This window comes from Zalophus californianus, chromosome 8, assembly GCF_009762305.2.
Source record: "Zalophus californianus isolate mZalCal1 chromosome 8, mZalCal1.pri.v2, whole genome shotgun sequence".
Classification (NCBI taxonomy): domain Eukaryota; kingdom Metazoa; phylum Chordata; class Mammalia; order Carnivora; family Otariidae; genus Zalophus; species Zalophus californianus.
The window spans coordinates 63,501,338-63,517,012 of record NC_045602.1 but is presented as its reverse complement, the minus strand read 5'-3'; the positions used below and the strand labels follow the sequence as shown (position 1 = coordinate 63,517,012).

Genomic DNA, 15,675 nt, shown 5'->3' with positions numbered 1-15,675 from the left:
TCAGTTGGTTAAGCACTCAATTCTTGATTTTGGCTCAGGTCATGATCTCAAGGTTGTGAGATCAAGTCCAGCATCGGGCTCTGTGCTGGGCACGGAGCTGCTTAAGATTCTCTCTCTCTCTCTCTCTCTCTCTCTCTCTCTCTCTCTCTCTCTCTCTCTCCCCCTCTCTCCCTCTCTCCCTCTCTCCCTCTCTCCCTCTCTCCCTCTCTCCCTCTCTCCCTCCCTTTGCCCCCCCCCAAAAAAGAAAAGAAAAGCTAAATAATGCTATACATTTTTAAATAGTAAATCCATGGACATAAATGAAAACCCAGTAAGTTGCTTTGTGGTTAAAGGAATGTACATACCAGAATAGGATTCAGGGGAGAGTGGTGAACCCAGGAATTGTGAAGTGTGAATCCAGGGCTTTGGTAGGAGGTAGAGAAGAGCACTTTGGGCATCCCTAGAGGGATGCTGGGTTGAAGATGAAGGCCTTTCCCACTCAATTCACTGTAAAGAGGACTTACCACAGGGTGTTCTGTAATCATTGGTTGTACCTATCCATTTGGAAAAATAAAGCAGTGTAAGAGCCTTCCCACATTAGGAAACAAAGGCAATGGGAAGTAAAGGTTTAACTAAGTGCAGAACTTGAGAATATGGCATATATGGGTGCAGATCTGGTTAGTAAAAGGGGAAGAATGTTTGAGAGAGTCCTGTTCAGTATAGGAAAGTTGCGTTCCTCACGGGCATCAAAGTCTAATTGTTTTCATCTTTATTTGTTTAGTGCTTTTAACGAAGGCTATGATTTACCCACCACCTGTGCCAAGTCCAGTTCTTGGAGGGCCACTGCTGAGATAGAATTAGGAGTGCAAGGTCTTAATGGGGGAAGCAAGTATATTATCTATGAAGAGAAAAAGAGAAAAAGCAAGATTGGCCAAGGAAAGCTTTGAGAGTAGGATGTTGATATGACCCCTGTGACTGGCAAGGGGACAGGCAGGGTCGAGCTGGGAGAACTCGGACTGTGATACAGCTCTGACCGGGAGCATCAGAGCAGAGAGAACCTATTGGAAGAGCCCCTTGGGGAGCAATGGCCACGCAGTACCCCCACCATGATCATTGTTTGACAGGTGCAGCCTAGGAAGAGCATGGCCTTGACTCGCATGCCATAGTAGTTCCTGATGGCCCTGTTCCTGATGGCCCTTGTCGCTCGAGATCGTCAGCTTACTGCCGTCCTCATAGGTGAAAGGTTGGTTCTTTCTGGATGGGATTGGACCCTCAGTGGCTGCCACACTACCCTTTCAGTAGTAAAATAATAAAGTCAAATGTCCATGTAAACCTTAGCTCAGATTAGGTGGGTTGTTTTGGAGTGGGGAAGTTGGGGAGCCTGAGCAACTCACTGAAACAAAACTCTTTGTAGAAGCTGGACTTAGCATTGGGTGACTTGCATTATTTGAGTGTCACACATTATTTTTTATCTGTTAAATGTGGATAATGACACATCTTCCCTGCCCACCTCACGAAGTTACAATAAAACGTAATGTCTAAGAAAGGTGAGAAGAAAAGGAGTTCCATGTGGAAATGTGAGAGGTAGTGCAGTGGAATAGAAAGATCTAAGGGAGGCAGGCAGGGCTCTTCTTTTACTCATGGAGAAAAGAAATGATTACTAAAGTCAGAAAAGTCACATGAAGAGAAAATCATTTAAAATGCATTAGGGAGGGGCACCTGGGTGGCTCAGTCAGTTAAGCATCTGCCTTCAGATCAGGGCATGATCTCAGGATCCTGGGATCGAGCCCCTGGGCTCCCCGCTCAGTGGGGAGTCTGCTTCTCTCTCTCCCTCTGCCCCTCACCTCTTCTCATGCCCTCTTTCTCTCTCTCAAATAAATAAAATCCTTAAAAAAATTAAAATGCATTAGGAAGCTAGATATTTACATTTTTCTATGCCTAGCATGATTACAATGCAAATAATCACTTCCTACTTGACCTTGGTACTTTGGACTGTCCCACTACAGGCTTGTCTAAAACTAGGGGTATTATATATATTTATACTTAAAATGAAAAATATTAACTAGTTATTTTTTATTTCACAGAAAAAAGAATATTTAAAAAGTTAACTAGAAAGCAAGTTTTATTTTAGATTAGGGGTTGGCAAACTTTTTCTGTAAAGAGCCAGGTAGTAAATATTTCAGGCTTTTATGAGCTCTGTGGGCCACATATGGGTCTCTGTTGCATATTCTTTTTTTTTTCTTTCTTTTCTTTAATAATCCTGTAAAAATGTAAAAATCATTCTTAGCTCAAGGGCACACAAAAATAGGACCTAGACTGCAGACCTTAGTTTGTATTAAGTTCTGCCTAAACTTATCTTTGACTTCAACAAAATTTCAGCAATGGACTGAACCCCAAGTTCTATATTCTATTAAAAAAAGAGAGAATGGACTTTCATGTTATATTGGCATGAGATTGAATCCTGTTTCCATCCTTTACTAGCGCTTACTTGGACAAGCTACTTAATAACTGGGGTGCTTGGCTTCCTCATATGTAAAATGAGACCAGTGCTACCTGGCTGGGAGGTTGCGTGGATTTAATGACATAATTTGTGAAAGGTACTTTGCCCAGTGATTATCACATTAAGTAGAACCTCAACAAATTTTCTTCCTTTCCTTCCTTCCTTATCTTGTTTGACAATATTTCCCAGTCTTTTTTTTTTCTTTCTTTGAATTGTTCTTCCAGAATTCTAGACTGCGTTTTTCTACTACCATATCTTCATAGAAACTCTCACTTTGACCTAATTTGTATCAAATTCAATTATTGACATTTTGATTACTTGGGACAAATTATTGACTGTGCTTATACCAAAATCTCCACTTACCAAATTCAGTCACTCCTAAATTTTTTCATTAGTGCGTCAAGATCTATAATATTGATAGATGCTAGTGGTAAAACTTATGAGGATTTTAGAGAATTTAGCCAGTTCTCATAGAATATAAATATTTTAAACCATATGCTGCAGTAGTAGATAAAAAACAAACTAAAAAAACGGGGATTATATATTGGGTGGTGGGGATAGACATGTGTTTGTTCTACCACTTTGTTTGACAGCATTCCATGATTATTTGAATCCTGCCCACGACTCTGTATTAAGATCAGTGATTATGCACCCAGTATTGGAGCACCAAATATATAAAGCATATATTAACAGATTAAAATCTCCACCTACAGGGGCACCTGGGTGGCTCAGTCATTAAGCGTCTGCCTTCGGCTCAGGTCATGATCCCAGGGTCCTGGGATCGAGCCCCACATTGGGCTCCCTGCTCGGCGGGAAGCCTGCTTCTCCCTCTCCCTCTGCCCCCCCGCTTGTGTTCCCTCTCTCGCTGTGTCTCTCTCTGTCAAATAAAATCTTTAAAAAATAATAATAAAATAAATCTCCACCTACAGACAACAGTACAATAATATGAGGCTCAATACCCCATTTTCAAAAATGGATAGATCATTCAGATGAAAATCAATGAGGAAACACTGGGCTTAAACTACATGTTGGACCAGGTGGGACTAACATATACAGGTCATTCCGTCCAACTGCAGCAGAATTCTTCTCAAGCACACATGGAACATTCTCTAGAATAGATCATATGTTAGGCCACAGAACAAGTATAGTACTGAACAAATATAGTACTGGAAGTCCGACCCAGAGCATTTAGGCAAGAAAAATAGTCATCCACATTGGAAAGGAAGAAGTAAAATTGTCTCTGTGGATGACATGATATTATTATAGAGAAAACCCTAGACTCCACCAAAAAACTACTAGAACTGATAAATGAATTCAGTAAAGTTGCAGGATACAAAATCAGTATACAAAGATCAGCTGCATTTCTATACACTAACAATGAGCTATTTGAAAGAGAAACTAAAATAATCCCATTTATAATAGCATCAAAAAGAAATATTTTGGAATAAATTTAACGAAGAACATGAAAGACCTATGTACCATAAAACACTGATGAAAAAAATTGAAGAAACAGATAAATAGAAATTCCATGCTGATGAGTTGGAAGAATTAAAATTGTGAAAATGTGCACACTATCCAGAGCAATCAATGGGCTCAATTTAATCCTTATCAAATTTCCAGTGGCCTTTCTCACAGAAATAGGAAAACAATTTTAAAAATTGTTTGGAACCACAAAAGATCTCTGAATCATCAGAGAAATGCAAACCAAAACCACAGTATGATATCAACTCACACCAGTTAAGCTATTATCAAAAAAGACGAGATAACAAGTGTTGGTGAGGATGTAGAGAAAAGGGAACCCTGGTACACTGTTGGTGGGAATGCAAACTGGTGCAGCCACCCTGTAAAACAATATGGAGGTTCCTCAAGAAATTAAAAATAGAACTACCATAAGATCCAACAATCCATTTCTGGGTATAAATCCAAAGGAAATGAAATCATTATCTCAAAGAGGTATCTTTACCCACATGTCCACTGCAGCACTATTCAAATAAATTACTGTATTCTGAGTCAAATGGTTAGCATATGTTTTCTTTACTATATTATTAGCTTCGTGTCTTCAGCTTGACTGAACTTTAGACAATTTTCTTCTGGATTATAGGCCCCTGTCCTTTTTTTTAGAGCATTTACCTTAGAAAACTTGAAATTATAAGTTCTTTCTCTGTGCCTTTGAGATGTAAATCTTTTCCCAGCCTCTTGCCCGTTTTGCAACCCAGGAATGTCTTTTTCAAGGCCCTGGGAGCCATCCCTTTAAAATGTAGTCATTAAGAAAGATGTGCCCTTATCCCCTTGACCCTGAGGGAGGGTTGGCGTCTACACATCAGTTAACAACATGGAGAACCTAGTCACACTGACCAACCTTCCCTTAACCTTCTCCAGTTATTTCACTAGCTCACCCCCTGCACTTAAAAACTTGCCCGTGTTTTATTTCAGCGGAGTTGAGTTCAGACTTCTTACCCAATTGCAGCGGTCTCTCTCCCTTATTCAGTAGCTTTGAATAAAGCCTTCCTTGTCTGTGTAACTTGTCCAGTGCAATTTCCCTTTGACAGTGATTGAGAGTGAAGACTCCAGTTTCAGACTCTGGCTCCATTTTACTACACAAATCACATAATCTCACTAGGCTTCAGTTTGTGCTTGACTAAAATGGAGATAATGGTACCTACCTACAGGATTTCTGTGACGATCAGTGAATATAAACCTCTTAGCATGCTGCCTGGTGCATATTAGGCACTCCATAAATTTTAGGTCTATTTTTTTTTTTTTTTAACTAATGACTACATGAAAAACTTCTTGATAGGTCGTTTTTTTTTATTTTTTTAAATTTTTTTATTTAAATTCAATTTAGTTAACATATAGAGTATTATTAGTTTTGGGGGGAGAATTTAGTGTTTCATCAGTTGCATATAAGACCCAGTGCTCATTACATTAAGTGCCCTCCTTAATGCCCATCACCCAGTTACCGGATCCCCCCAGCTGCCTCCCCTCCAGCAACCCTCAGTTTGTTCCCTAGAGTTAAGAGTCTCTTATGGTTTGCCTATAGGTCTTTTTTTTTTAAGTAGTGAATTACTCCAGCATATTTAAAATGTTTCCTTTTGCTGAATTACCAGTATGTACATTTTCAGGATATCTACTTTGCAAAGTGAAGCCTATTTAGTTCTTGAACTAAATAAAGTGTATCATAAATAGTGAAAGCAAGCAACCAGTTACACATCTGATCCTGGAGTCTAGTTATTTAGGGCAGAGGGATCGGCTACTTCTGAGGCCATGTTGAGAAATGGTGTCTGTGGGCGAGAGAGAGAAAACTGAAATATCATGTTTCCAGACACTCTAGCAAGCTATATTCTCCATCAAATGAAGAAAACTCTGTGCTGTTTATATTTTGAAGGTCAAATTATCTCCTTCTTAGGCTATCCTAAAACCAAAAACTTAAAGAGACTAGAGTTTAATACTAAATTTTCTTGTAATATTAATATCACAATAAATTTCCTGTTATATTTTAAAGCGCAAGTTGTAGGCAATACTCTATTGTCTTGAAGCTGTATCATGAAATGTTGCCTCACTCCCCCAATTTTAAGGAAATATATGTGAAACAACACATTTAAAAATTTTAAACTGCTTTCTTTTTGGAAGGAGCATGGTAACATAGTTGGGAACTACTCTATTCTGGCTACACTTGCGGATGAATGTCTAGTCATATCAGTTCCCTATTCAGGGCATGCTGTATCTGTAAAACTACTTCTTCCCCCTTCTTTCTCTCTCCAAAAGTAATCTGAGAAAAATTCACTTGAATTGCCATCTGACTTTTAACAATCTATATTCTGTTTGGAGACCGTGCTTGCAATTCTGACTGACTTACAAAGATAACAGTGATGATATGGATCGGTCTGAAAGGCCAAAAGTACGGCATTGATGTTCCATTCTTAAATACAGGCAACATGGTGGTTTTTTTTTTTTTTTTTTAAGAATCATTACCTCTTATAGTCTGTTCACTATTTTTATACTTCCTGTTAATGGCGTTTCCTATAACATTAGGTTTATATTTTTAGATTGTTTGCTCTCCTCTCCCCTCCCTGCTTGAAACATGTTTATGTTTAAGGGAGGGGTTATAAGAAAAGGCAGACCTCATAAGCTGTATGAATACAGATTTAAAAAAAAAAAAAACCGTATTTTAGTTTATGATGTCTAGATGCCTACCTGGAGGGAAAGGAACTTAGGAGTAAAATAAAAAGGACTAAAATCTCAGTCAACTCAGAAACAAGATATGCCCAGGATGAAGTCAGGATTTAAGCTGGAAAGTTAGTTGTAGTGGCCCCCAGTTGTATATATTTTATCCCAAGGTGCCATTTGGTTTAATAAAATGTAGATCTGAGGCTGTTCTTAACCTCTCAGTTTCTTAAGACTTAATTATAAAGGTTATATTTTCGGAGGACAAAAGCATTACTCATTTCTCTGTTCATGTCTTCCAGGTTTATCTTGCAGATTATGGACTTTGCTACAGATATTGTCCCAATGGGAACCACAAACAGTATCAGGAAAACCCTAGAAAAGGCCACAATGGGACAATAGAGTTTACCAGCGTGGATGCCCACAAGGGAGTAGGTCGGTTTCTTTTCTTCTTTTTCTTAATTTTATTTCAGAAGAATGATTAAAGAGTAATAAGGCCCATGTAATGGCCTTTGCATAGTCAGTTTGAAGACTAAGAACATTGACAAGGTTTTTTATCAAAAGTAGTGAATTCTTATATGCCAATGAATATTTCGTCTACAAGGGGGAGGGGACAGAGATTGTGACAAGTGAGAAGGGCACAACGGGGTGTTAAGTAAGCAAAACTGGATGCTGATTTGGGGCAGGAAATCACGAGTTGGTATAGGTTAAACTTGGAGGTCAGCAAGTGAATCTGTACTCTGTCACTAATATTACAGATCTGGTAAAGGTGCACATGGGAAGAATTATTCCTGTTTTTCACCAGGCCCTGATCAGAGTTTTAGAAGACACCATCTCTCAACAATAAGGAAATCTTTTCTGAAACTATAAAGTGTTAACTTGTGGAATCTCTCCTAGTCGCCTTTCATATATCTTACTTATTTAAACTCACTTTGATGGTATTGGAAACACATTTGCAGGTAAATTACATACATAGTCCTTTTATTGGATATTGATTGTACTGCCTTGCATTCCAAGGCAGACTTAATTCAACAATTCCCTAATTAGTTAAAGTCATAACCTATGTCTTGTATTCATTTACCATTAATTAAACCTTAGCTGTTTATTACACTGCAGTCCAAATCCAATAGCCAACCCAGAAAGCCATGGAAAAGGAAGTAGGAGGTCAATATTGAAAATATATGGTGCAGAGTCCCACTGATGGTTGCTTTGTTCACAATCAATATGGTCAATGCAACTGTACTTTCTTAGTTGCTCTGTCAGCAAGACAAAAAGTCAATTCTAATGTTATGCTAGTAAAGAAAAAATGGTGATTATTGAAAAAGTTTGCCTTTCAAAATTATATTCTTTGTAAACTTTATTTATAAAAATATTTTCAAATATGCTAAACCATACAAATAATTTAGAAACAGCTTTGAAAGGACCCCATGTCACTAAAAGGCAATTAGACATTTGCACTTGTTAATGGCTGTTGAACTGTTACCGTAAACTGATACTTTCTGGTGAGTTTTAGTTGGTACAAACAACTGTATATTATTGCCTTTTCTATTAAAAGGACCATTGACCATGTAATGTAAGGGGGTCTTGATAATTTTCCACAGCAATTAAAACCCACACCAGTGTAAGGTAGGCCAGAGAAAAGTGAAACAAGTGTGTCAGTTGAACACCTTCCTTCCGGGAAGAATCATAGGTTAAATTTTCTGAAATGGAAATTACCTTTTATATTCCTGATCAGAGTAAGAGAAACCACTGCATTTTTTTTCAAGAATAAGATAGTTAGAAAAGTAATGATGACTAAGAAATTTACTAATATTGTGTAATTTTTCACCATTTACATTGTTAATGAGTCAGTGAGCAGTTAAAGATATAAGTGGGACATGACTTTAATTAAGAAACGTAAGAGTCAAATGCCTACTGATACATTTTTTTCAACTTGAAGTTCTTTCACTCCGAATGAATTTTGTTCCTCATTTTTGGCAGATTTATTGCTATGGACGAGTTTACACAAACCCAGAAGTACTTTTTTCATAGTGGTATAACTGGAAATTCATCACACAGATTCCTAAGCATTGGTCCAACTATGTTAGTGATGTTAACTTATGGTGGGACCACTTATTTCTATAACTGATAGCTCTCATATGGATGCTATCTGATTTTGACTGTTAAAAGTGCTAAGAAACAACTGTGATTGCAGAATGTGGGAAATAGAGTTGTTACATGTTAGTTGGTCACTGTTTGGACCATGGTAATTATGAACATCCTCTACAATCATTCCATTGTTTAGGGCAGTGTTTTCATTGTGCTATCTTCATGAACGATTTAAACAGTTTCTTATCCTGTAGTCCATTTAAGTTTTTTCCTCCCTAAATAATAACACATGTTGATGAGTTGGGTAGATTTCACCATGCTAGGTCTCTGGGGAGAAGACTGAACTGAGAATGATGGTAGAAAGATGGTATTACTTCCCTGGGAGGAGTGTTTAGGAAAGTCCCTATATTACATATTTTTGGTATTTGCTAGAAAGTTACATGCTGGGGTGAATAATTCATTTTTATCATAGTTTTCACAGGATTCTTATAAAAAGTAGATTCCCTTACTGCCTTTAAAATAGAATTTACACTAAACTTCTAGGTGAATCTATATCTACATGGACGTATATGTAGATATAGACATCTGTGTAGATATACATACATATACAGTTAGCCTTTGAACAACATGAGGGTTAGGGATGCTGATGCTCTGTGCAGTCAAAAAAACTCCCTGTATAACTTTTGATTCCCCCATAACTTAACCACCGATAGCCTACTGATAAGCAGACTCCTTACCAGGTAACATAGTTGATTAACACATATTTTTTTAGAGATTTTATTTATTCATTTGACAGAGAAAAAGAGCACAAGCAGGGAGAGCTGCAGGCTGAGGGAGAAGCAGGCTCCCCGTTGACCAGGGAGCCAGACGCGGGGCTCAATCCCAGGACCCCGGGACCATGACCTGAATTGAAGGCAGATGCTTAACCGACTGAGCCACCCAAGCACCCAACACATATTTTTTTTTAATGTTATATGTATAACATACCATATTCTTACAATAAAGTAAGCTAGAGAAAGAAAATGTTACTAAGAAAATCATAAGGAAGAGAAAATACATTTATAGTACTATACTGTAAAATAATCTGCATATAAGTGGACCCATGCAGTTCAAATCTGTGTTGTTCAGGGGTCCACTGTGTACACATAAATACATACATGCATATATACACACATGCATACATAAATACATATAAATATATATATTTGCTAAAATTTTAATATGCAGTTTCAGTCTGGTATATAAAGTAAAGGGTTTGATATCCTCAAATGTTTGAATACCATTCATTCCTAACATTTTGCATTTAATCTTCCAAAATAAAACATTTTACTTTAGGAATTTATTAGAAATGAAATAATCATTTAGTCATATCTAGAAACCAGAATAAACAGGGCCATAAATCCTGTAGTTAAATGTGGAAGGTCAGATTCATAAATATTCATGTGTTTACCTTCAGTACAGTCACTATGTAGTTTAATCTCAGAAAAATCTTTTCTCTACCAGTCCAGCTATGAGATCAAATAAATACTGAGAAAGATACTGCGAAGGAAAACATAAAGAGCAAAACAAGTTATCTCTAGGAAATAGAACCTCCAGTTGTCAACGCATTTGCTGTATGTCAGGTATATCTGTGGCTGGTCACGCCCAGGGAAATCTTCAAGATTCAGTGTAAAACTGCCTTATGAATTAGCCACTTAACAGAGACCGTTAACCCGATCAGACTATCTGGTCTCTCTTACTTGTTGTAGTGGGTACTCAGAAACCGGGTTTTTCTAATGAAGGAGTTTTTATAAGGTGCCAACCAGCAGTTTCACCTAAGCATTTTCTAGTTCAACTTTATGTAAAAGGAAGGTAGTTTGTATTATTATAAACCAAAAAATATGACTTGAGATATATAGAGATGGCTGGATAGGGGGGGCGAACATTCCCGGGACCGCCATACATCTATGGAGATCTGTGTGCATTTTAAAAATTGTAGTTATTCTTCCAAACTCAATTCTCTTGTATGACCTCAAGGTATTTTCTGAGTGGCTGAAATGCTTCATTTAGTGTAAAATTAGAGGAATATACATTGGGTTTATCTCTCTCTTCTATTATTAATTTTTTCTTCTTCATAAAAACTAACATGTATAAACATTGACATATTTTGGGCTTGTTGCCTGATAATTAAAGAGAATTATATCTGTGTCAAATATACTATTTTAAAATTTGTTACATTCTTAGCAATGTTAAAAAGCAATATTTGGATCAATGTGTGGTATGGATTTTTGTAGATTTTTCTACTCACTGAGGCATGCAGTCAATACCTAATTTCTCTAGAGATATACTGCGTTTAACATATTGAGCTTTTTTAAATACTTCAGACCTCTGCATTGAGTGTATAATACCTGTTTTAATTTGACATCATTGATGACCATAAAATATGATATCTAAATTGCATTTTAAATGTCCATTTGTTTGTGTAATATATTCAGTATCAAGGAAAGAGACATATACTTTTTTATTTTTGCCAATTGCTACGGTAGATGAAATCCAAGTCTTGTGTTATTTTTTGCACAGTTCCCTTTCACTCTAATCTAGCACTCCAACTTACAAAATGTATGTGAAATAAACTGAGAGTGTATTTTCATGTTACCAAACTTGAGGAAATGATACGGTTTACACAATATTTATCTCCTCAACAATAATTCAAAAAAGGGAACCCATTTTTCAATTATGATATTAAGGTATTAAGCTTGGATCCTGTTAGTAGTAGTCAGAAAAGCAAACCATTGATTTCTGTTTTTAGGTAAATTTACTCCTATCGTCTTTGGTCGATGTATAAATAAAAAATAATGAAGACACTCTTCATTCTACATGGCATAACCCAATTTTGACATTTAGCCATGACTTTTAAAGCCTTAATGTAGGTCTTTTGAACTATTTGGTTGGGTTAGTAATACACATTGGCCAAATGTAAGATACATTTGTGGAATTTAAGAAACAAAATAAGCAAAGGGAAAAAAACAAACAAAACCAGAAAAGGAGGCAAACCAAGAAACAGACTCTTAACTCTAGAGAACAAACTGATGGTTACCAGAGGGGAGGTGGGGAGGGATGGGTAAAATAAAAATAAAAATAAACAAAACAAAACAAAAACATCTTTGCTCTGTTGAATAACTTTACCTAAACCTCACACAGTAGTGTTTCATTAAAAAAAAAAAAAAAACTAAGGTTTAAAATCTTAAAGGTACTAAAAAGTAAGAGACCTGAGTTTAAATGTTTTATTTGAAATGTGACATATTGCATTCTGCTTTCCTAATACCCTTTTCGAAATTGCAATAAATCATGGCCACCATGAAATTTTTCAGCTTTTTATACATCTGAAGTGACAAAATACAATCACAAAGGTTACTAGTTGGGAATGAAAGAATAAACTCCAAATTTGATCTGCAGATAGTCACCATTCACTTCTTCAGGTGAGCATCTTATTCAGATGTTTTCTCCTTTCTTAGGTCATTTCGGAGCATATAAACTAGTATTTTGGGCATTTCAACCCTGTCTGCTTAAGGCAGAAGTTTTCAAGTTCACTGTATTATTTCCTACCAAATCCTGTTTTTCTTCATACTTCATACTTCATGTTACTCTATATAAAAAAATAAAACTAAACAGAAAGCATTTCAGGCAAATAATCAGATCCATTTTGGGATTAACACTTATACTTTCTGCCCCCCCCCCCCCGTTCCTGTTACATTCCATTTGGTGAGTTGGTCCCAGATATTTTTACTCCAGTTTGTCTTTAGAATAAGGACCAATTCTCTAAGTTATCTTCTCTTGTTCTCCTACCAGCTGGGAAGGACCATCGAAACACTGTATAAAGTAATGTTTTTACTAGACACACTTCATCACAGTGAAATAGTTTGAAAGAAACCGTCTCATAAAAGGATAGTTGCATGGAAACTTTTATTTAAAAGATTTTATTTATTCATTTGAGAGAGAGAGCACAAGCAGGGGGAGAAGCAGAGGGAGAAGCAGACTTCCCGCTGAGCTGGGAGCCCAACACAGGGCTCGGACCCAGGACCTGGAGATCATGACCTGAGCCACAGGCAGACACCTAACCATCTGAGCCACCCAGGTGCCCCGCATGGAAAATTTTGTTAGTGCTACACCTTAGACCTCAGGACCTGCTGCTTGTTTATTCCTCGCCAACCATCTTTGCCATCAGTATGTCTTTTGGTGTTTTAAGTTAAAATGCCTGCCTCAAATACTCCCCTAACTATAGAAATAGAATATGTAATGTGGTTTGAATGGTGTTAAAACTAATGTGAGAGGCAAAGTAGTTGTTAGAGTGAGTATGGGCTTTGGATTCTGAAAGATTTGCATTTCAATGCAGAGCTCTGTCAATTTTTGCTTTGTGATAGTTAACAAGTTGCTTAACTTCTCTGAGCTTCTTATTTTCTTATCAACAGGCTTAAATAGTACTTTATATTATTGTTAGAATGATTAAGTGAGAGAATATAAAAGCAGTTAGAGTGTCTGGCACAATAGCAGATCCATAAATCATATCAATTGTTTTTATTTTAATTAAGCACTCTAGTATCCACTGTTCCTGGAATCTGCTTTCTAATGAGGTAGAATTCAAGTTCCCACCCATGCCTTTTTTTTTGTAACTCTTGTTACTCTTTTTTTTTTTTTTTAAAGATTTTATTTATTTATTTGAGAGAGAGAGAGAATGAGAGAGAGAGAGTACGAGAGGGAAGAGGGTCAGAGGGAGAAGCAGACTCCCTGCTGAGCAGGGAGCCCGATGCGGGACTCGATCCCAGGACTCCAGGATCATGACCTGAGCCGAAGGCAGTCGCTTAACCAACTGAGCCACCCAGGCGCCCACTCTTGTTACTCTTGACAGTACTTTATAATTTAGAAAATGTTAAGCAATTGAGAACACAACAGGCTTTCAATGAAGAGTCATTTGCATTGCTCCATATTAATAAGCTAAATAAATGCTAGATGCTAAATTATATTTTAAAACTAACAAGGGAATGTAGAGGCAAAGTATTAATAACTAAATCTTGCCACATTTCTAAACAGTAGCATCATAAGTAAAAGTTTGGTTTTTTAGGAAATCTACATGAAAATATACTACTGTTAATGATTACATTATCAAATTCAACTGAAGAACTTTATGTATTATAATAAATTATACAGAGACCAAATTCTGTAGAAACAAAACAGTTCATAATATATTTCAACTTTCAAATTAAAAAGATTTTTATAGTTAGATATTAATAGTTCTCTTCAAATATCAATTCTTATTTTTTTATTTTCAGCATTTTATTTAATTTTTTTCAGATGCACAGGAAATAATAGACTAGTATAATACATATCCAAGTACCCAGTTCCTGGCTTCTGTAATTACTATGCTTTTGTCTTGTCATCTGTATTTTGATGACATATTTTTAAAGTCAAAGATATATGATCAATTCATTGTGTTAATTACACATAAACATAGATGTTAATGTTGCCATCTTGAATATTTATTTTTAATTTAACAGGTATTAAAATGACTCTTCTGGGGCACCTGGGTGGCTCAGTCGGTTAAGTGTCTGCCTTCGGCTCAGGTCCTGGTCCCAGGGTCCTGGGATCGAGCCCCGCGTCGGGCTCCCTGCTCGGCGGGGAGTCTGCTTCTCCCTCTCCCTCTGCCTGCCTCCCTGCCTGCCTCCCTGCCTGCCTCTCTGCCTGCCTCTCTGCCTACTTGTGCACTCTCTCTTTCTCTGTCAAATAAATAAATAAAACCTTAAAAAAAAATGACTCTTCTCTGTGTAGTAGATGGAAAGAAGACTTAATCACTGGTAGAGTCTTGGGGTTGAACTTCATTAAAACACATAGAACTTTGCAATTTGTTTCTCTGGGAGGGAATTTGAGGGAGAAGTGTCTCTTTACTGGTGGGAAAGAGTGACTATAGGATTTTTTTTTCCCCTAACATTGCATATATTTTAGTGGCAATAGTAGTAAAACATTTACCTAACCATGGTTATCAATGTATATGAGTAATAAAAGAAAATAAAGGTTGATAAATGTGATAATGTATATTAATTAGGTAAGACCAAGCTATAATAGTCAAGTAAAGTTAACTCTCAAGGGGCTATTTCAAATGAAGACCAGTTTATGAAAGATTGGCTTCAGAAATCTAAATGACTTGTCTTTACTTAGAGCTTCATATTAATTCATCCCTCCCTTGGAGGAGGGGGGAAGTGACTGGGAAGGTTTATTCCATTTTAATTCTGATTATTTTTCCTCAAAGGACCTCGTGTGTAGCCTGTGTTGTCCAAACAGGTGTCAGAATATGATTTTTTTTTTTAAATTAGAGGATGTGATTTTTTTTAAGTGGTGGTAATCAGGAATTGCCATAATGGAAAAGGGACTTGTGCACACATCTGTACAAATGGAACCATTCCATTATTAGCGGGAGATTTATTACTGAAGAAATCAGTACCAAACAGCATGGCAGAGATTGTGTTTTTATTCTAATAGGAGAGCCAAGTCTTGCATTAGGACATTGTCGAAGCTTGTGAAGAAAGTAAACAGTGCCCATGGGACTGTAGCATTCTGCTAGATTGAAGGGCCTTTAATAATCCAATACTCTAATAGCAGTTAAGACAGACTCTGTGTAACAGCTAATCTTGTCTTCTGCTTTTATAATAACTTACGTGTGGTAATCAAAAGTAGTTATGATGTGCTCATGGCATTCTTCTTTGTAGGTGACTTTTTAAATTAAAAACTAAGTGTACTGACTGACTTTTCAGAGTTTATTTAATGAAAGATAATAAAATAGGATACCTGTTTACAGCGGGTTTAACAGCCACATATTGCACTTAGGAGGTTTTATATCCCTCCACAGATGAACATTCAAGTAATGGCAGAAATGTAAATACTGGCCTATTGTTTTATAACAATTTGGAATGGTT

The 15,675-nt window shown here is 36.8% G+C and overlaps 1 protein-coding gene across 3 annotated transcripts in view; it reads left to right on the top strand.

Annotated features, from left to right (window-relative positions):
* VRK2 (VRK serine/threonine kinase 2) overlaps positions 1-15,675 on the top strand; it is a 117,967-nt gene that overhangs the window by 72,865 nt on the left and 29,427 nt on the right. For all 3 annotated transcript variants that reach the window (XM_027620783.1, XM_027620782.1, XM_027620784.1), the window contains exon 8: positions 6,946-7,078. In XM_027620783.1, coding sequence (XP_027476584.1) covers positions 6,946-7,078 — 133 coding nt within the window. The remainder of the gene's footprint in view (positions 1-6,945; positions 7,079-15,675) is intronic.